Consider the following 22,804-nt stretch of genomic DNA (forward strand, 5'->3'; position numbering starts at 1 on the left):
AACAATTTGCGCACCCCTCTAGTTCTGACGGAGCAAAGATGAATATGTCTGCATGATGCTCGGTTAAGTTAAATTTTTAGAACAAATAAACCGATTTTCAAAAGAAAAGCTATCTCATAAAATAAAGAATAGATAGTTTTTCTTCAAGATTATTAAATCAAGAAGGAATTATATATCTCATTGATATTAAAAAATTTTAAAAATTAAGTTTGCGCTGAGTCGACATAAAAACTGGGAGTCGTTGCGTGGCAGCTCTAAGATCAAGTAAAAATTTTAATGACTTTCGAAATGCAATTAATATGATATTCATTTTAGTAAATTCAAACATGATTTTAAGAAAATTAAGAAGATTTTTTTTTTGAAAATTAAAAAAAATTTTTTTTTTGGAATAAACAATTTTTTTCTGTAAAGAGGTAAATTTTCAATAGCGAAAAAATGATACGCTTGCATCTAGGGACTTTTAATTTTTGTAAGTTACAAATATTTTGCTGTTTTCATTCGGCACTGGAACACTTTTTTTTTAGTAAGCTCACTGTAATAACGAAATAGGGAAAGCCTAAATGCATTCTACGCTTTACCGTAGGCTTGCCTATAAATCGCAGCTTATGGAAAGCTCAGCACAAATTTCTCCGAAAAGTAGGCAACATTTCCAATACAAACAAATGCTTGTACACATAGTGCATTTGTATGTATAGTAAAATATGTGCATTTGTTTATTGTACCAGTTAGGAATATATGAAAAAAGTTGGCTTTTAAGCGCCCTTGTTATTAATATTTTAAGGTAATAAACCCTTCGCGTTGAATACTTTACTCGTTACTTTGTGCCGAATAGCTAGAAATTCAGGCCTGCTGCTTTAGCTTTGCTAAAAAGGCAGAAACTTAAACTACTTTTTATACTCGCGCTGCAATATAAATAATTGTTTTTTTTTTTCGTTTCTCTTCTGCTGCTTTGTAAACACTGAAGCAGCAATTACCTTTTCCAAAAATATGTTGCTTGCGGGTAAAGTCGCGCAAAAGTAATTTTTGGTTTGCTATCATTTTATTTTAAAAAAAATACTTGTGTAAAAAAATAAATATTTGAAACTTGCAATTTTCCTAGGTGCTTGAACGGTATTCTCCTCCAATTTGAGTTCGGATGATTTTCAGTGGTCACAACACCAGAAAAACTTCGCCTGTTTTTGTTTTTTGCAGCCCAATTACAATAAGTCGATTTAACGAAGAAATGGAACGATAAATCAGTAAGGGTGGCGCATTTAATTAATGCTTAATTAACGGTAACTCAGTAATCAGAGTAATCAGTGGCGTTAAGAAATATGAGTACATAATTTAATAAAATACCTCGTCATTAGAAAAATGTAATACACTTAGTTTAAGTTTGAATTCCTAGGCTCGCTTTACTAGTTGCTAACTAATCTCCTACACATCGTCTACACTGTCATTTAAACTATGGCTTGCTTTCGAAAATGGAAATGTCCATCAATGTACTGGTATTATCTTTTTCCCGTTAGTATTCAAATCTCGTGTGGTTTTAGACCGGTTCTTGGTTTAAGTTTTTTCATAATTACTCTTTTTATCAAAAATATAATAAAAACTAAAATAGAAGTTTCCTGGATTATCAGTTTGTTGAAAAGCTGTAATCGGCTTAAAATCATTCAATTTCTACGATCTACCATCAAAACGTACAAAACTCAATTTTGGATAGTAGATCTCTTAAACTCATTGGCACTCCTTTGTCTTTTATGATATTTTTCTTTATTGGAAAATATATTTAAAGCTATTTTTATATTTTCATTAATGTAAAATTTAAAATTTTGCCGAAAACACGAATATTTAATATTCAATATTAAGTTTATAATGCTTATGTAAAAGCTACTATCGAACATTACAAAAAATATAAATGTTTTTCAATGCAAAAAGTACTTAAGTACATTTGTGCTACGAAGCATTTGGGCGCAATTAAGCAATTGCAATTTTTATGACTTGTTTACTACGCAGGTTTGTTGCTTAAGTCTTTCGTTTCGCTGTACAGCCATAATTGAGAATTCAATTTTCGAGCTTGGTACATTAAGCCATTGTATAATTGTAATAAAACTTTGTAAAGCTTATTGCGACAGCGCTTTGCATAGCTGCATATATGCAGTTAATTTTCAATGCCCAATAATGTAGAAAAGCTTTCGTTATGAATACGCCTGCTGATACGACACATTTCAATGCATGCTATTCATCGGTTATACGTCAATTAACACCTTTTTCTATATGGATATTGGGAACGAGTGAAAAGGAAAGTAATTGCAAGTATAGGTGAAGCGCGACATACTAATTTTAGGCTAACTAACTAAGTTTGGGTTATTAAATATTTGTTTAAGTTTGTATGCATAGATATAGTCAGTTGCTTACGAGCGCATAAGCCAACCATAATTATGCAATTATTTGCTTCGTGTAAAGTAACACTTCATAAAATGTAATCTAGCATTGGTAAGTTAATAGTTTTTTTTTGGTGATGTTAATTTTTTAGTTAAATAAATTTTTTAGTTAAATAAACGCCTTTATAGCTTTCATAAATAATAAATAATTCATGCAAATAAAAATAGCTAAAATCGAAGTTTACTTATTTTATTATCAACTCTTTGTATCCTCCAGTAAAAATTTTGAATGATACTGACAAATAATAGAAGTAGGGAAAGTAAAAAAGTTGATTTTTTCCATTTTTTAATAATTTTTTTTTTAAAGTCTTGTACCCGACGCATTTGTGCAGTTGGAGGTAACGATCAAAAGACGGTATTTCTCCTTCAATATATGTAGTTGACTGCTATCACTAAGTTAGATTAGATTTTTGATTATGTAACTCATTTCTTTCACCCTTTTTAATAATAGCTTGCTTTTATAGTAAAATTTTTTTTGTTTGTTTTCATTTATACCTACATATATATATGTAAAAATTTGCCGTTTGATAGAGCAGGTGCTATCAAAATCAAAAATTATTAGTGGTAAGCGTGCTTTGCCACTGCATTTAATAAAATACAACCACAATAATTTACTTATCAGGTAGACACGTTCGCCCCCATAGCTTATGGTGACACCAATTATAAGGGACATACGCAGCCAAGCGACGTGATTGAGCCGTAAATGACAAATTGAAGCAATTTCACTTTTGCGATATACCAAAAAAAAAGACTGAATATTTATGTGTATACATACATATATTTACATGCATATTTATTGAATTCAAAAGTATAAATTAATGTAAATTCCGTGTTCAAAAGTAGTTGGTTAAAAGATTCTAAATATTAAAAAAATATGCCCCATAGTCCAAAAGGTAATTTCAATCTAAATCTTGTACTCAAATATTCCGAAAGAATCAGGGAATCCTATATTCAATGTAAACAGATTTACATAATTTCTTTCTTGACCAAAACACTTTCTATGCTTTAGAAGAGGAACATTGTTTTATTAAAAGCTATGTGTACATACTTAAGTCATGATTTTTTCAATATCCAACCAACATTCAACGTAGAGTAGACAGGAGTAAGCTGCAAGGTGGTATACTTTCACCACTTCTTTGGATTGCATTTCTAATAATGAGTAAATTTCTGGATCTGATCCTCAAATACACGGAAAGTTTAACTTTGAAGAAATAGCGACGAAAGTAACAGACGAGCAATTGGTCGAGAAAACACTACGCTATTTAGAAACTGGGAGTGACTTTAAGTGTGACGAGTGATGTTTAATACTACAACGGCCATCGACATCGTGGGTAAGGTTTCCGCGGAAAGGACTGCTGGTAAAACCTGCTCCTCGATGAATGAGAACTGTCTCCTCCTTCTCATAGTTTTGCAAATTCTGCAGCATCTATGGTAATGCATATCAAGCCGTTCTGCTTGTTTACCTAAAAGGAAGTGATCTGTTAGAGCAACAACTGTGTGATATATATCGTCTCTAAATATTTGGATAATATAAGCTTCAAGACCTTTTCGATCTCACCTAGGACAAGTATGCTTTGAAATTCGACAAGTCGTACTTTGCATCCATCTCACGTTCCCTCGAGCATAGATAAATTATCCTAAAAGCAGTTTGGAATTGGCGAAGGGCATACCAATGCGTTCTTTCCACGGAAGAATCTGCTTGGTAGTAACCTACAAGTTCGCAGGTTCGTACGTTATACTATCCTCTATATCCCTACGACCGGGAACCCAAATGGGGTTTAGATTGTTCTGCTTAGCAATCTCTTGCAGAGATCGGCGGCAGTCCAGCACAATTTCTTAATCAATTGTGACAAAATCGTAGCTTCAATTGCTAGCTAATTGTCACTAAAGATGAACACCTTTTTACCTTTTAAATCCTCCTCCTCCATTATAGCTGATACCTCAGCAAGGAATACACTATAGTAGTCCGGTAGTCGAAATGAACGGCTCAGGGTGCGACTGCGAGAGAAGAGCTCCCTCGCACTTCACCGTTAGTTTTTGAACTATCTATGAAAATTACTATAAATATATAAAAATCCAGCGGCATATACTCGGGCTCGACACCCAATTCTTACCAATGGCCCTCTTTCACAAATATAAGACCACAGAGGGCTTCTTATAACGCTGCACTATATTGCAGACGTCAAGGTGTATCCATCCTACGCAGCATCTAAGAGGAAAATTTCTCTGAAATTTATCTTGCAGATAGCTGGCGACAAGTTTGACATCTTCCAAGATAGCAAAAATGGAGAGAAGCGTCCTTCCTTGCAAGCTAATCCGTCATTTAGGTTTACGGTATATCTGTGTGATCCGGCCGTATGTATACCACTTGTAGGGAAAAGTTCCCTGCTATCACTTTGAGTGATCAATTGTAATTTAATACAACTACTAATGCTTTAAAAGTTTTTCGGCGATTTGAAAAAAATGTAAATACAACAATGAGTGATTACTATTAGTCGTAGACAATCTACATCTTCCTATATAGCCATAAAATGAACTTGGAAGTCTTTGTTACTGAAAATTCGCATAAACTATACAGAAAAATATTTCAAGAAAGTATGAACTTAAGTGGTTAGATATGACCTTATATACTACTATGCAATAGGAGAACCCCAAATGACACCGCAGGCCTCGAGCGCAGAAATTTCAACATCACACATAAGGCCAAAAATTTCACCCCAAATTTTGGTTGGCTGCCTTTAAGACAGGATTTTTTCCTCTTATTTAGAAAATTAGCTGAATGAAAAAGCACTTTAACATTTACAAATTTTCGAAATTTCTATGCAATTCTCTGCGAATCCAACTACAATTTGTTGTGCTGTTCATAGCGCTTTCAGTAAACTCTCAATACTTTTGAACAACAACTGAAGGTTAAGCATTCGCATGGCATACTGAACTTCAATTGAAGGTAATTCTAAAAACATAGGGCGCTACGATAGTTGAAGATAACTAATTGAATTAATGGGCTTTTCATGCGAGCTTCCTCATATGCAGCTGGTGAGACGCGGCGATACAATTAATTCCATATGAATATGTGATTAAGGTGTGGCGCTTATCAGCCATAAAAAAAAGACCAAAAGTAAGGAGCGCAATTAAAAATTGATGTTTGCACACATTTCTCCAATAAATGAGCAATTTATATGTTGCACATCAGCTACAACTCTGGAGGCAACATGCCAAAAGCGGCACCATTTATGTATCTAAATCTAGCAACTCATTTAAATCGCCAACCGTAGCGGTTTTGATGGAAAGTTAACCATATGGAAGATTAAGGTAAAGTAGCTAAATGACAGATTTGATTATTGCAAAAGCACTTCGACAAACAAAATAATAATAAAAAGCACTTTCAGGTTGTCGGCGATAGCGAATGCGATACAAAAGGTTTTGCAATGCGCACCAGTTGGTTGTTTGGCAGGTGCCATCACTAAATATGTTGTTGTTTTTTTTTTTTCACTAAATATGTATGCCAATTAATTCGCAGATAACAAGTGTTTGACAGGCAGTAAGTGACTGTGTGCATGTATGTACAAGCATTATAAATAAATAGATAAGTGTGGTTTATGCGGCAAGTGAAATGCGCAAATTGTTTTTCTCTTGAATAACGCGCTTCTTAACCAAAACGATTTGCAAAAAGAATGTGACCACCAACAAATCGCGCAGAGTTCCCCCCATCAGCCATTTAATTTCTAAAAAAAACAAAGTTGTGCAAATAAATAGTCAACACAAAGTACGAGTATCGTATAAACTGGAAGTGGGCACACAATTTCACTTCTTGTTTTGTGTCAAAACCAATAAAACTCATAACCACCTCCAATGGTGCAGCAATGCCAGTCTGCCAATTCCTCCGCCACCCTGCAGCTAACTGCCAATAACAATCATAGGTACATACGAGTACATAATGCTGAGAACCAGCTGGCCTTTTGACAGTCGCGTTTTCGAGTCAGCACACCGGCATATGGCAGCGAATGCCGATTGCTTGTCAACCACTTCGACAGCCACTGCAACTTACAAACATAGTTAGTGAGACACATGCACTGGTCCATGTGGAGAGGCGCTGTAATTGGCAATGACGCGACGGCAGCGATCGCAATATATCATTATCTTAACCAGCAATAAATGTCAACTGCCACCATCGCAAGCATTGTTGTCTCGGTGTCTAATTGTGCGCGTTGAAAGACGCGTTCGCTGTTACCAAACAAAAGCCACCACGCGCACTTAAAATTATGCATGAAAATTAATTTTATTATTTTACGATTTTCCGTCACTGGGTTTTCTTACTTTCCTTTTTAGCATAAGTGTATAACTTATTTTGTGGCAAAAGCCATCGCTGATTAAATGAAGATGTTCCTTTGGTCAATCAAATTTGTGGTTCTGTATTTCGAGACAGAAGCCACCGGATGAGTGGCATAGAAACACGGTTTGTATGTTACAGTGTAGTATATGCGCATGATTTAAGTGAAAATTTTCTACTTAATTATTTTGCGTTTTCCCTAATAAGCTGTCGATCAAACAATTTAATCGTTAATACCACAAATTTCACACATAAGCGTAAGTTATGATTAGTCAAAGATAAGAGTTGTGTTAGGAAAGAAGGCCCACTAGGAAAAATGTATACTTACAATTTATAATGATATGCTTACGCAGTAGCCGCTTGAAAGTAAACGAAGTAATCTTTGATAACTTAAGAACTGAACAATTTTTTTTTTTACAACGATATGCATATGTATATTATAGTGATTAAAAAAGTATGTATCTGGGTAATTTACGTGTGGTCATATAAATTAACTCTGTAATCTTCTATATATAAAAATGAATTGCTGTTCGTGTGTTATCGCATAACTAAAGAACGGCTCAACGGATTTACTTCATTTTGTGTCGTTCTGTCTGAAGAAGGTTTGTAAAGAGAAAATTGGAAAAATGGTTTTGCCAGATATCTGCAATATCAGGAAAAAAAATTAATTATAAATAAGCCACAATAATGCTATTTCACTGAGAATGTATAAAAAAAAAATAGTTCAGAAAAAAGTTTTGGTAGGATTGCCACCATTCGAAAAAAAATTGTATATGTAAAAATGGATTTCTTTCGTGTGTTATCGCATAACTCAAGAACGGCTCAACGGATTTGCTTCGATTTTATTTCATTTTGTGTCTTTCTGTCTGTCAAAATTTCCCGTACGCCGTGGAACTACCACACAAGAAACACACTGTTTTCAAATATAAGTGGCCTCTCCACCTTCATGCTCGAGTCATCCCCACAGATGGCAATCTGCGGGGAGATGTAAAAGTAGTGTTCAAACGGTTCCAATAACGTCCTTTGCATACAAGGTAGAGGAAGTATTACCCTTACTCTTAAATTTGTATGATCTGGAGCACCCATGTTCCGCCAGTACCCGCCTTGATATATTGAGCGCCAGACTGTACAATCAACGAGTACTTTCATTCCTGCAAACACCTCTGCTTTTCCTCTTCGCGTTTTGCCCGCTTTGCGTTCCTGGAACCTGCCACTCTTGCCAGTATATCGATGGGCCAGTATTGCTGCTTCTGAATAGCGCAGAGTCTATAAAGTGACCTGGCCTTACGTGCATATGACGTCTTATTAAATGCTTCAGATAATATTTCTATGCCATAGAGCAGAACTCACGAGTCAGCATGTAGATGTTCACATTTTTTATTATTTAACAAAACCTTTTTGAGAATCGCTGAAACTGTTTAATCTTTCCCCAACCACGTAGCCTTATAGTATATCTAACATTATGCCCAATATTTTGGGGTGTAATGTGTTATTCGGCCCTGGACCCATCCTTGTAGCACTCCAGCATAAAGTAAGTGGTTACCTGTGATTAACCGGAGGAATGTGGGTATTTGAAATCTGCTAAGAGCGTCGTTTATGTGTACATATGTACGTACGTCTCCAGTTTGCGGGTTGGAATGCATTTTTTTGCCATCGAGGTAGCAAATTTAGCGGTATTACTTTACCTTTATCCACCAATAGTTCAACTACACCGGTTGCCTCCACTGTTAAATTCCACTTTCTGAAGGCCAAGTTGCATTTCAGAGAGGTCTCCTCGTTCCTCGATTTCCGTTGTAAGTCTATCCCTGACTATACGTTTAACCACTTTTCCAATGTATCAAAAATTAATTAAGGGTAGTGTCCTGAGGAGTCCGCTGGTGGGTATCCAGTTTTTAGTCGCTAGCGCTTATGTACATACTCGAGAAGCACAACTTCTGTATGGCATTCATTATAACTAAATATCTAATAACCCGCCCCGTTGACTTTTTATCCTTGTAGAGCGAGAAGGACTTCTTCCGTGCTAACTATCGGAAACTCGTACTCCATAGCAGGAAATACTTATCTATCTCCAACTTCTTTGGGCTTAACAACTGTGGCCGAATCGACACATGCAATTTGTTGTCTCTTACGGGTAAATCCCTATTTTAGTCCCGTAGTCTGAAATGGACTAATTTTAGATATTATACAAGGCTAGGGCTATTTCAAAGAAAACCCCCACCATGAATTCTCCATTCTCGAGGGCTAACTCTGCTTGTCTATAACAATGTGTAGGGCGTGTCGCCTTTAAAACCGTGCTTCTCTCTAAGTCTTGTTTGATGAGCAAACCTGCCAACTGCTTCAAGATATTTTGCAGAAGGTCTTGTGGCGCGTGAGGCAAGTTCAACTTGGCTTCGGTAAAAATACAAGAGAATTTAGCCTGACACAGCTCTCGAATTTACTGTTCAGCCAACTCCAGGTGTACTGGCGAAGGATGTCATCCATACCTTAGTTACTTATCCAGAGAGAAAGAGTCGATGGGTGGCGTCACGAAATTTCCCATAATGGCTTTGTATTTGCTTGAATTTTAATGAACTAGGGTGGTCCAAAAATGCATGTGAAAAAGTTAATTCCTAATTTTTATGCTCTCAGCCCCAAGGATTGTTCTCTACCGAAAAAATTAACCCCAATTTTTTTTGAAATCAAAATATGTTCAGAGGTCGCTCAAAGCGCTCAAAATTTTCCATATATTTTATATGGGGAAAAACAACTTTTCATAGAAATGGTACAGAATAGTTAAAAATCAATATTTTTCTACCAGAAGACTCTTTTTATCAGCAGGAGATTCCCAATAATAATACCCAATTGTTTATTTAACCATTTTTTCATCGCAACTATAATTTATAGGTCGGCCAAAAACCTACAAAAACCCAGAAAAAATGCAATGGGGCGACCAATAAAAAATCGTTAGTATTAAAAAATGGTTAAATAAATAATTGGGTATTATTATTGAGAGACTCCTAAAGAGAACCGCAGATTTCCGATCGAAAAATATTGATTTTCAAGAATTCTATACCATTTCTACGAAAAGTTTTTTTTCGCTATATAAAAATACATGGAAAACTTTGAGCGCTTTGAGCGACCTCTAAATATTTTTTGATTTCAAAATCAAACAATTGGGATATACTTTTTTCGGTATAGAACGATCCTAGGGGGTGAGAGCAATACAATTCCGACTTTTCTGTTTTTGGACCACCCTAATATACATACATTTGTATAAGTGTAATCCAAACAATCAAAAGAAATGTTACCTGGTGGTAGCCTGGTCCTTTGTATTCAACTAAAAAAAAAAAACTTGGTGTAACCCAAAATGTAAAACTAATATATTACACTTAGTGCATTATTACAAACATGGCATCGTTCACTGATAATAAAGTATGCCGAAAATTTTGTTGCAATAAAATAAGTATTATCAAATGTTACAAGTTATGATTTTCTTTGAAATAAATTTTAGTATACTATTCGCCCTTTCTAAATTTTTGCAAAAACTGCTGCACTTATGGCAGCGGTAAAAAATAATAGCCCTTGCACTAAAGCTAAATGTACATTTGAATATACATACATAAACCTTAATACTAACATTTCCATAGGCTATCCAACCCTTTCTCGGAACAGCCATCCCTCTGCTAAAGTCGCATATAAAACTTTATTGGCAGCTTAAATGCTTAGGGCTTTTACAGCTAGCTAACTACCGCCTTCAGCGTCGCCAATAAAGCCAATGGCATGGCACAAGCAAGCGCGAGACTCGAAGTACTCACGCAGCGCTTACTTGGTTGTAATTGAAGCCGTCGTACTCTCTTTCTATGCTTCTCTACTTGCTGCAACTTCTCTCTCGAGCGCCACATAATTTTACAGCACTCCCAAATGTGATTTTTTTACACCCTACGCACTCGCTCTCTTCGAAGCTACAAACTAGACACTAGACTGAGCATTTGTTTATCGTATACAGGCGCTTTGGTATAAAGCTTCTTACGTATGCCAGTCATGGCTTAATCTTACCTTGAACTTGGTCGCGTTTGCAACGAATCTTTTAACTGAGCTGCTGCGGACAACTCATCGCACTTGCATAGCTGAGTGCTACAAACAAGTAGATGCGCTGTTGTTGTTGCGTGATATCTTGAAAATATTGAAAAATAAGAAAACAAGTAAACTCGAGATAGTCATCATAAAAGTCAACACGAAATACCGGTGAAATTGAAGTTGTTGTAATTTTGTTTTTTTACCGTTGATTATGTTTTTTTTTTTTAGTTTTGGATGCTTCTATGCTTCTATGCATATTTTATAAGTGACCAATGTGCGCGCGCCAACGCTTTTGAACCAAAGCAGTTACATTGAGTTTGTGTGCGTGTGTTTTGTGTGCGCTTGCGCGACCAGTATGTCTGGCAAGTGACCAACCAGCGAGGTTCACAATAAAGTCAGTGAAAACTCAAAAATTTACATACTTTTAGTTTGTTTTTATTAGCTTAAAATATGCCATTCTTAACTGGCTGTCGTGTGTACTTTCATAGATATACGGGTATTGGAAGAAAGCAAACACTAAAAAAGTTGTGATTCCTATTCTTAAAAAATAAAAAAGTAACGGTTTTAATGCGCCTAATTTATAAACAACAATACGCGCCCATTCAACGAAATATATGTACTATAATCAAACGCCTAAGTGAAGGCCTAAAAGTTTCATGTTACCCGTAAATTGATTGCTGTGTCGATTGTCAACAAGCCTTGAAACAGCAAAAAAGAAAAAAAAACCTCATTGGCCATTTCGGCTGTAGAAAATTATTGTATTCTCATAGTAAATCCCCAATGGATTGGCCACGAAGGAGTTATGCGTTAGCGTTGCTAACACTACTGCCGTTCGTAAGCTGTTGGAGTACAACAACGCTGGATGGCACAGCTGGCCAGACAGGTGTTATTGGTGCTGCTGCCGGTGTAATTCGAAGCGGTGATGTTGCTGTCAGCTCAGCACGAGCGCAGAGCACAAATGGTAAGTTGTTGGAAAATTGTAAAATTGAAATAAATAGAGCTATTAATATGCTAGAAATACAATAAATAGCAACTATGAAAGAGTGAAAATTGCTTATAGTTATGCACATTTGTTTTAAATGTCTGGGCATTAATGTTTGACTGTGAGCAACAAAAAAAAAATTTAGTTCATGAACTATTTTAGGTGTAGAGGTCTTTTATGTAAAAAGACATTAAATTTTCTAATATTTACCTTAAGGCTTTTCGACATGAATGCTGGCAAATATTATAAAAACAATGGGTGGAAACTCAGCATAGAGCTTAAATTTTCACTTATCATTGGCTTCAAACAAATTTTTCCTTATGCGTTCTACTAGGTAATGTATAAGTCGATTATCCTAATTTTTGAGCTGAGCTCCCTACTCCGGCAGATTAGCCATGCAAAATTCGTCCCTCGTTAATCTGTTGTTATAAAATAATCTCAGACTAAACCGATAACTTTTCGGTGTCCAACCTAGTTTTATCGATTATTTTTACGCAGGAGAGAAATGTCAAAAATAAATGAGTTTGGAAATATTCAAATACAATCGAAATCTTTACTTATTCAAAAAAAAAAAAAATCAAATAAAAACTTTTTTTAGTATACAACGTAGCTATAAATGGACTAAAAAGCAGGGACCGAACATAACAGTTATTGATGAAAACTGTAGTGGAAAAATTCACTATGAAGGAAATGTTCTACAACTAAGTGATACATACCAATCGATGTCTTTTTTCACCGAGACTCAAATTTAAAAATTAATGTTTGCTTACAATTTTTATGAAAAATTAAAAAAAAATAATTATTATTTGTGATTTTTTTATTATGAATTCAAAGTAACAATTATTTTTTATTTTTATATTATATGTCTTAGATAACAGTCATTGAAGACTTTTATCTAATCAGTGACTCTTATTTTTTAAATCATTCGTATAAATGTCATTAACCTATTTTGCAGTTAAGAAGGTGTTGGTAAACAAAAGTTTACTACGACTTATACAAATGACTTTTATAAGTATGATTTAAAAAATAAAGATCAGTGATTGATTTTTACTTATGACTTTTTTATAAAAAAAAGTCTTTGATAACTGTTATCTGAGACAGATAACTTAATAATCAAAAATAACTGTTATTTGCAATTATTTAGATAAAAATAAAAAATAATTGTTATTTTGGAATTATAAAATAAAGGTCAGAAATAGCGGTTATTTAAGGTGTAATTAAATAATAGTCCAAAAATAATTGTTAAAGAGCGATTTTTTAAGATTTGTAACTGTTACGATCCCTGCTAAAAAGTAGAAAATAGTTTTTCGTAGTCCCATAGAATTTGTTTCGATAACTTTTGATTTTAAAATTTCAGCAAACAATTTGTGAGACTGAAAATGAAAGCAAATTTTAAGAACGGATACCTTTTTCACTCTGAATAAAGCATTCCTTGCAGAAAATGACTTAAATGTAAATGCTTTCTTGTAGAAAAAAGTGGCAAATATGCCAGAAAAAACATCGGAAAAGTCATTTTGATAAAAGAAAAATACAACATTATTCTTTCCAAAGATACATATATTAAAACTTAAAATTGCTTAAAAATTAATGGAGCTTAAGCTTGTTTTGCAGCTGAGATCGGGCCAAATTGGTTTTTTATGAATACGCTGAGAATTTGAGGGTGTTAGAAAATTTTCAAACACATTTTTGTGAACTACTCGACCAGATCTACGATCCCTAACAGGTCACTTAAAAAGTTCGTGCAAGTTTTGTAATTTGGTAGCACTGTGTTTTTCTAATAAGTCGATTGTTTTATATAGACTATCAGTGCCAATTACTGTCGACACCCTTTGTAGTATTTCTAAACAATTTAACTATACTACCGTTCAATTGCTGACAATTTTTCTATAAACCGTATTTTTCGTAAAAACTCCTTGCCAGTCAGACAAACTGCCAAAGACTGAAGCATTTTTCAACCAATTTTGAAGCCATAAACGCTTTTGAAATATGCAGAAACAAAACCACTGAGCAAAAAAAATGTAAAAGCACTTTCTTAATGTATTCATATTCGTCTTTGTTTTCTTTTTTTATTCGTCTATCTATTACTATTTGTATAACTATTCCTATTACTCTACGCATTCGTCTTCGCCTTCGCATTGTTGTTCGCCTTCGTATTCTTCCTTGTACCCGTTCTTGTACACGTATTCGTCTTCGATTAGTCTTCGTATTCCTTCGTATTCCTCGTATATAATTAATCCATAATTACATTTAAATAGTATGTTAAACTTTATGGGAATAAGTTAGTTAACCGTGAAAAAGAGCCGCCTTAAGACAGATTCAATGGGTTAGTAGGATAAATGAGAGGTAAGCTTCCAAAAGATATTCTTTATAAAACTTTGGTTGCTATGACGAATAATATTTTTATACCCGAGCGCACTTGTGCACAAGGGTATTATAACTTTGTTCACGTAACGGTTGTTTGTAACAGGCAAAACGAATCGAGATAGATATAGACAAATGTATACATAAATGATCAGAATGAAAAGAGAAATCGATTAAGCGGTGACTGTCTGTCCGTCCGTCCGTCCGTCCGCCTGTGCACACGATAACTCGAGTAAAAATTGAGATATCTTAACGAAACTTCGTACATGCACTTCTATTGGGCGTGGGACGGATGGTATTGAAAATGGGCGAAATCGGACACTAACCACGCCTACCTCCCATATAACGGTAATTTTCAGAAATGCTAAAACTGCGATATTTTAGTAACTACGGAAGATAATTAACTCAAAATTGACATTTAGAATAACTTTTAGACGAGAAATAAGAATATTAAAAATTATTGAAAAATGGGCGTAGCCACGCCAACTTATAGTTACATGTGTATATTTGGAAAACCGCTGCACCAATTTCTTCCAAACTTTGCACAGTTGTTGACCCTGGTACAGCATACCAAATGGCCGAAAATTTTTAAAATCAGACAATAACCACGCCCACATCCCATATAACGGTAATTTCGAGAAATACGAAATCCTCGATAAATCAGTAAATATTAAAGCTAATTTATTCAAAATTGACAGTTGCAACAATTCTTTATCAGGAAATACGCTTATGATAAAATATTGGAAAATGGGCGTGGCACCGCCCACTTATGATCACATTTATGTATCTCGGTAACAGTTCTAGCAATTTGTACCAAACTCGGTATGATTATTGTGCTTGCCACATAAAAGCAAACCGTTCAAAATTATTGAAATCGGACTAAAATTACGGCCGCTTTTCATATAACGGTAAATTTCAGAAATGCTTGAAATTTCAATATTTCGAAATTTAAGGATGCTAGTTTACTTAATATTTATACACCCGCTTATCATGCAGCGGTAGCTTTCGGAAAGGTGGAAAACATATATTTAATACTTGCGCCGGGTATTAAATGTTCGGCTCCGTCCGAACTTAGACTTTCTTACTTGTTTTATTTACTACTCATTGCTCAGTGGATATTTTTTTTAAATATTTGGAACAAAGCAAGCGATATTGAAGAAGATTTAAAATCGGGAATACAGGCTTTATGAGGAAGCTGCTGATGATTAATCTTTTTAAAATAACCAATTCGGCTACGTCCAAAAATTTGAATGTAGCTGCAGCTGATAGGGGGATGTACCACACAAACATGTTTCGGGTAAAATTTTAATGTGTTTTTTTATTCACATTTTTCCAGGATCAATTAAATTAACACCTAAAATTAAATATTTCAAAATAGGTACCAAACAATAAAAGTTTAAAAATCTTACATAGAAAATATTTTTAAGAGGTTCCCACTTGTTTAATAATTCAAAATAAATTTAATTGACAGGTTAAATTAAATAGCTTTACAGGAGTGTCAAACAAGTGAGATAAACGTAAGCTTTATTTCAAAAATACTTTTGAGGTTACAATGTGCTTTATTTATTAAACATTTTATTAAACAAAATTTTCCATTTGGATACAGTAGTCAAGTGTTTCTAACATTTCTAATGCTTCCAAATTAGGATTTACAATTTTCAACCTAAATATTTGTAAAATAAATGAGCAATACTTACTTAGTTTAAAAAACAATACTCGCACTGTGCCCTTGCATTTGCATGCAATGGACAATTTTTGAGCCTATAGAGTGCCAACCACTTAACGATGCCACGTTATTTTCCATTGCATTTCATTTACCCATTTCGCAGGCAAACAAAAATAAAAGTATTGCAGTAAGCATGTTGCACGATTGTCATAAAAGCAGAGTGCAGCAGCGACAACTATCACATTAATGCCTAATTGCCATTGTACGATTGCCAGTCGACGTTGTATGTAGGCTATGGAAATTGTCATTGTTATGAGTTTGCGGTAAGCGCAAGCACAACCGTTGTATAGCAACTACTTTAACGACAACAATTTTGCTGCTATTAATTAATGCGCCAAAAAAACGGAAAATAAAAAAAATCGTTGAAGCACAAGCAACAACATCTAGCGCATAACGACAACCAGAAGATTTCACGCCATTAACAAGCTGCATGCCTATGCGCATGCGCATCTTCGTGTCAGCGATAAAGTTACATAGCTTCATATTAAGAGGTGCAAACGCATAATTCTTGTGAGTGCTTTACTCTGAGTAACTGTAATTTATAGGTACTATACAGTTTAAAGCGTTTACGTACCTACATACATATATTTGATCGGCTATAAAAACAAATAATGTTGCCATTGTCACACATCTCTTTGCTTGGAGGCTTAATACATTGTGGATTTGTATGTTTGTATTGACGTATGTTCGTATGTGGTGTATTAGGTCGGAATTCACTTCCTCTTTACGTGAATGAGTAATGAGTACACACGCTCAAACATGCATATATGTATATGTCTGCATGCATTTAAGAAAAAACTTGCATATATGGGGAAAATTTGAAGAAAGAAACCTGCCGCTAAGTAGGTGCATCATATTTATTCATGTTTTATACATATACATACATATGTATATATATATATACAAATAAAACACAGCCTTACTAACGTTTTGGCGCTCATATGGGAGTCTACAACTTGCCCGGCTGCCATGAAAGCAGGCGAAGAAGTAGTCAGTAGTGAGTCCGTTAAGAATGTTGTTAAACTCGTAATAAAGCATCGAAATCCACATTTTTAATTCTTGTCTAAGTTGCGATTTAATAATACAGACAGTAGAAACTCGATAAGTTGAACCAAGAAGAAGATTTGAAGATTTGATTTGAGAAAAAATAATATTTTAGAGACGATTTTTTTTTTTGTAAAAAACAAGTTTATGTTGTGACTGTGAAATTTTTTTAAAAGAATTTTTCTTTTCAGTTATGTTAGTTATCATTAAAAAAAAATTATATAAGCCCCAAGACGATCGAGAAACTAAAAAAAAAGTATAAAGAAAATCATAAGAAATCCAGAGAGGGGATTCGAAACACCAGAGAAATTCTTGAATAGTTTAATTAAAATCTAAAATCTCAAGAGGGAACACCGAAAAATCGTGAGGTCCCGAAGAATACCGAGAATTTCCAAAAAGTCGTGTGAGAATCCTAAGCTAACTGGAAGATCGGGGAAAAGCCCAAGAAAAATCGCAATCAGTGTGACCAGAAGATAAATTGGCTTAAAAATAATTTAGAAAAGTTGGAGGCAGTGAAAAAAGTCAACAGTTTTATGTCGAAAAAATTATTAGCACATAGCACTCTTGCAAATTGCACCCCTTCTAAATCGGCTTCTCTTGAATTGTAGATTAAAATAATTGCGAAAGGTCTCCTCCCCGTGGGCGTTCTCTAGCTTTCACGTAGATGCTGTTCAAAGTCGATGAGTTTATGTGTTAAGAAAGTATAATATCAATCTAGTCAACAATATGGCAACGTTATCGAAATAGAGATAGACGGCGCGCACAACAACGTACGGTGTACGGTGGATGGGAGTGAATAAATTTTGTCTACGCATAAAATCGGACTAATTGTGGTCCATTCCGACTAGCCCCTACTAAGAGTATATCTGTATGTGTGTGTAATTTTTGTTATACAAAGATACCGTCTATCGAGAGCCTGACCACCGTAGAGTGGAACTTTAATACGAACTAAAACTCGTTGTCTGTCCGCTGCTCTATCGTATTTTCCTCTCGCAGCGTAGTTCGTCGTAAGCTATACCTCTCGCACCCCTTTTTTACGAACTATACGCCCCCAAACCCCTACATTTAAATCAAGAGGCAGCGCCATACGTATGTACGTATTGTTGTCCGGGGTCTTTGTACATCTCGCCGCTGCTTCAATAGCAAGGTGTTTCAGCTATCGGCGGTGGCCAGAATGGCTCCTTCTCAACGTCTAACCGCTCTTAACCTCTCTTGTTTCCTCAATATAGCGCTTATTGCTGCCACGGCGATGCATATGAGTCCCCAGTTGGTTGAGGTTTCCATTACTTTTGGCACCAAATTCTGTAATGGGTAGCGTTCGCCAAAAGCTTCGCGTAGAGCTTATCTCTCTGCATGCAAACAGGCATAGCTAACACTACAGTTAAAACGCTGCAATTAGTATCTGAAGCAGCCATGGCCAGTTGGTAGTTGGGTGATAAAGAAGTCTAGCTCACCATGCGCCCTACTAATCCAGGTCTTCATATTAGGGATGAGACGATGCGTCCACCGGCCATTTGTGGCTATGTGTGTAAGTATAACTATACTCATGCTGCTCTATGGAAGGAAAGGCTTCGAATATTTTAATTACTATTATATGTATTAAATATAATTACCATTAGCCATTTCCATTACAATCAGTATTACCGTTACTATTAGTACAATTTCGTCACTACTATTTTAATCAACATTACCCTTACAATTACTTTTACCATTTCTGTTACCATTACAATTTCTCTTACCATTGCCATTTACATTACCATTTCCATTGCTATTACCATTATCATTACCTTTACCATTATCTGAGCCATTTATTACAACCCTTATAATTATCATTACCATTACCATTTTACTATGTATTATCACGGCCTTTACCGTCATTGTTGCCGTTCCACTGTAACTATTACGTTATTTATCACCATTACAAACATCTGCCAGACTGTTCTTGTCTTAAGTTGTACAAATGCTTTCATCAATAAATATCACAAATAAATATCACAAATAAATATCTATTCTTTACCATTATTAATACAATTGCCATCATCACTGCCAGTACCTCTCCTATTACCATTACCATTATCATTATCATTACCGTTATCATTACCATTATTATTACCATTATCATTACCGTTATCATTACCATTACCATTTTACTCTGTATTATCACTGCCATTACCGTCATTGTGGCTTATTGGGTAAAATTTTGAGGACGATCACTGTGCTACGCCCATCCACAGTACAGACAATAAAATTATGTGAGTGCTTAAATTAAAGGCGGTCATTTAAACTGGTTGGAAGCCTAACCTAGTAATAATGAGGTTATTAACTTGACCACGACAACAAAAATAGCACCACAACCAACAATTTAAACCGCAACAAGAGCTACACTCGTAACAAAGCCACTACGGCAATGAATAAGTTAGTAGGAGAATATTTTAATTACAGGTAAACAAGTGAAAAATAAAGTTTTGTAAGCAAAAGCGCAGACAACGAAATGGTAAGCAATAAACCAAAGAAATTGAGTGACGAAATTTTAGACGTTTTCATACACTAGATACATAAATGAAAATATGTTGGTATAGTTATGTATTTATTTAAATGATTGTGCGTACGAATGTATGTACCTGCATACTTACATATATCTGCTTGTGTCGGCATTTAAACAAATAGAAAAACGAAATCAAAAGCAGCATTCAAGTGGTGAAAATTTTCGGCGGAAATCAGCCAGAAAAAGGCGCAAGAGTGTCTCGAAACGACACACGGTAGTGAAACGTATTCGATTAACGTGCGGTATGTGCGTTGAGATGCGTCAACAACTTGTTTACATACGTTTAAATGTAATTACAACAAATGAACAAATAAATGGTATCACAACAATAAACATTGGGCGAGAGATATGCCGCGATATATGCCGCGATCTGGGCACTGCAATGTTACCATTTAGTCCGTCGCGTTTGGCAGCATTCAAGTTGGAGCGCAAAGCATTTGAGTTAGCTCCATTTTTTTTGCCACTGTTGCTATCATTGGCATCTATGCATTGTGCGTAATTTGATTTCATTTTCGATTTCCACTGGCATTCTACAACATCCATTGCCGTTTGCTTTCATTGTGGTGTCCATTGGTTTTCGTTTTATTGATTTTAGAAAATATCTGCACTCTACATATAGCAGCAATGCAATAAAAGTTAATAGATTTTCTCGCACACGATCATGCAATTTTTTTGGCGAAGCGAATTTTTTTGGCATATACAAAAATATATATAATTTTCTGTTTTTTTTTTCAATACTCTTGTGTGCTTTATTCACTCTTTGTATGTTGAGGAAATTTCGTGCAAAGTATGTAACAAGGCGCGCGCGTATGCGCACGCCACGCGCACCCGCAGACTCAACCATTAAGAAACTCAAGTGAAAGTTTAATGTTTACTCACCATCGTCGTCGCCGTACGTGTTTGCGATTGGTATCAAAAGTCATGCAATCTCAAATGCAGCGATCGCTGACTTTTCGTACGCTACTGCTGCGATTGGCTCTTCATAAATCGATTGGCCACACAGCAATCGCTATCGCTGAAGATGGGAGCTGGTGACAAAGGAGCTAAAGGTTCCTAAATACATATGTATGCATTAGTGTGGGCCGAAAATCCGCTTCTTTTTTAAGGATTTGCATTAGTAATAGCAAATATGTATATGGTTCATTATGCTCTAAAAACAAGCTGTATGAAAGATGACAATTTCTGGTCAATAGCTTGGGCTCGCCCAAGTCCATCAAAGTTCAAGTGTTAAAAAACTTTTTCTAAGCTTACTTCAATTTAAAAAAAAGGTCCATATTCCAAATTATGTCGGAATAATAGCCGGTTTCACCAGAAATTTAAATGGAAAATGATTTTTTTATTTTCTGTCAATTTCCATATAAAATTCAAAAAATTAAAATCATTTTTCACTTAAATTGTTTTCGTGAAATTGGCTGTAATACTTTCAAAGATAATTGCAATTTCAGTAAAATATTTATTTATTTATTATTTATTTAAAAATTAATTTTTTTATTTCAGTAAAAAATTGTATTTATTTACTAATTTTCATTTTTTGAGCACATTGAACTTTGATGGACTTGGGCGAGCATAAGATATCGACCAAAAATTGTCATCTTTCACGCAGATTGTTTTTAGAGCATAGTGAACCATATTTTTGCTATTACCAATCAAAATTCTAAAAAAGCAGATTTTTGCCCCACGCTAGTATACATATGTACATGGTGGACATATATTTTTACATATGTACATGCATATGTACTAAACATCACGTGTATTATATATGTAATAGTTGACTTCTTTTCGAAGTTTTCCCATGATCGAAACTGTGCAAGCACTTAAACGCTTTGTTCGAGGGCAAGTTCATTGTTTTGATTCGAAAACATTTGTTTGTCTACCAATTTGTATGCTAAGCTCGAAAAGTGAAATGTGAATAAGTGAATATGTAGAGAAATGTTCACTATTTTTTTACCATGCAGTAGCAATTTTGATATTAATTCCGTAGATAGTGAAAGTGATTGGTGAATCAGGTATACTTTTGTAATAGAACAAGAAAAGTTTTATTTCAAGAAAATGGTCTTACATTTTTTATTGAAATATCTTTGAAAAAAATATGTCTACTTTTTGATAAAATTAAGGCGAATTAATACAAGTTGGTATCGGTTGAGAAAAAAACAAAAAATACAACAACAACTTATACACACAATGATGGCAAGAAGTACCGCAAAATACAACAAACACCACCCTGTATAAATTCGTCTTCGATAAAATCTTGCAAACATCGAGTGAAATTTCAGAACAAATCAGGCGAAAAAAAGATCAAGTACACTATATATTTGTAGCATCAGCAGGGCTAAAAAATATCTAGTTAGTTATCATATCGATAAACAGAAATACTCATCTATTACAAGCTCAAAAACTGAAACAAAATGCTTCGATTGAATTTTAGTTTACTGAAAAAAGATCGATTGCCAGTGGCCTAATTTTTTGGATCTATCGAAATCGAAAGTAAAAAATTGAAACAACATCGAATAGGAAGGCGTACATTAATCTCTTTAAAACCAGCGCTGTAAATACCAGAGAGAGTGTGGTATGATACCTAAAATGTAAGTGCCATCGCTGATGTTAATGCTAACCTTGTACATCGCTTGTTAGAAAAATTTACTATTCTATTGCAAAGTAAGGATTTACATAAGAACCAAGCAATGTTGCCATTTTTCCGTTGTGTGTGAAAATTCTAGATAGATCGCATTGAATATAAGTTCTCGTTGTGCATTTTACAAAAACAGAAAAAATAATTTGGTTGAGTTGGACTTTTATCGTTTTGAGCCAGAAGCGCCGATTTATTTGTTTTCTTTTTATTTCATAAAACGAAAAGTCAATATATGTGTATATTTAAAGTACATGCATTCGAACTTCAAAGTGCCCGATAAACCCCGAAAGGTTCCAAAAATATACCAAAATTTCTCTAATCCCGATACAACATGGAAAATTCCCCAAAAATCAAAGAAAACAAACACAGAAATCGCACGACAAAATTTAAACAAAAAAATTAAACAAGAAAAACTGGTCCTCGGTATCCAGCCTTAATATTACGTAGTGCAAGCCAATTAGGAAAAGGGGCGAAAGGTTCCTTACAAGAACCACGCGTTGCGTGACGTGGTATGGCGCCCGGTCGCGCGGGGTACGCAGTGCGCGAGCGCCGTGTGGAGCACCAAGGTGGTAAATAAAGTCAATTGACCTTATTTCCGTTGATCTTATTTCCGGTCACCTTTCTACATATATAAAGTCACCAACGTGAGCCTCATTAATTTTAACTCCATCTCTACAACATTCATAATTTACCTTAACTTATTAGTTT

At 34.8% G+C, this 22,804-nt stretch overlaps 1 protein-coding gene across 1 annotated transcript in view; it reads left to right on the plus strand.

Moving 5' to 3' along the window:
- Window positions 1-11,589: 11,589 nt before the first annotated feature.
- The window catches only part of LOC118747540 (LINE-1 type transposase domain-containing protein 1), a 63,510-nt gene continuing 52,295 nt past the window's right edge, over window positions 11,590-22,804 (plus strand). The window contains exon 1 of the mRNA XM_036481590.1: window positions 11,590-11,770. Coding sequence (XP_036337483.1) covers window positions 11,590-11,770 — 181 coding nt within the window. The remainder of the gene's footprint in view (window positions 11,771-22,804) is intronic.

This window comes from Rhagoletis pomonella, unplaced genomic scaffold, assembly GCF_013731165.1.
Source record: "Rhagoletis pomonella isolate Grant_MI unplaced genomic scaffold, Rhpom_1.0 Rhpom_scaffold_00012, whole genome shotgun sequence".
NCBI lineage: Eukaryota > Metazoa > Arthropoda > Insecta > Diptera > Tephritidae > Rhagoletis > Rhagoletis pomonella.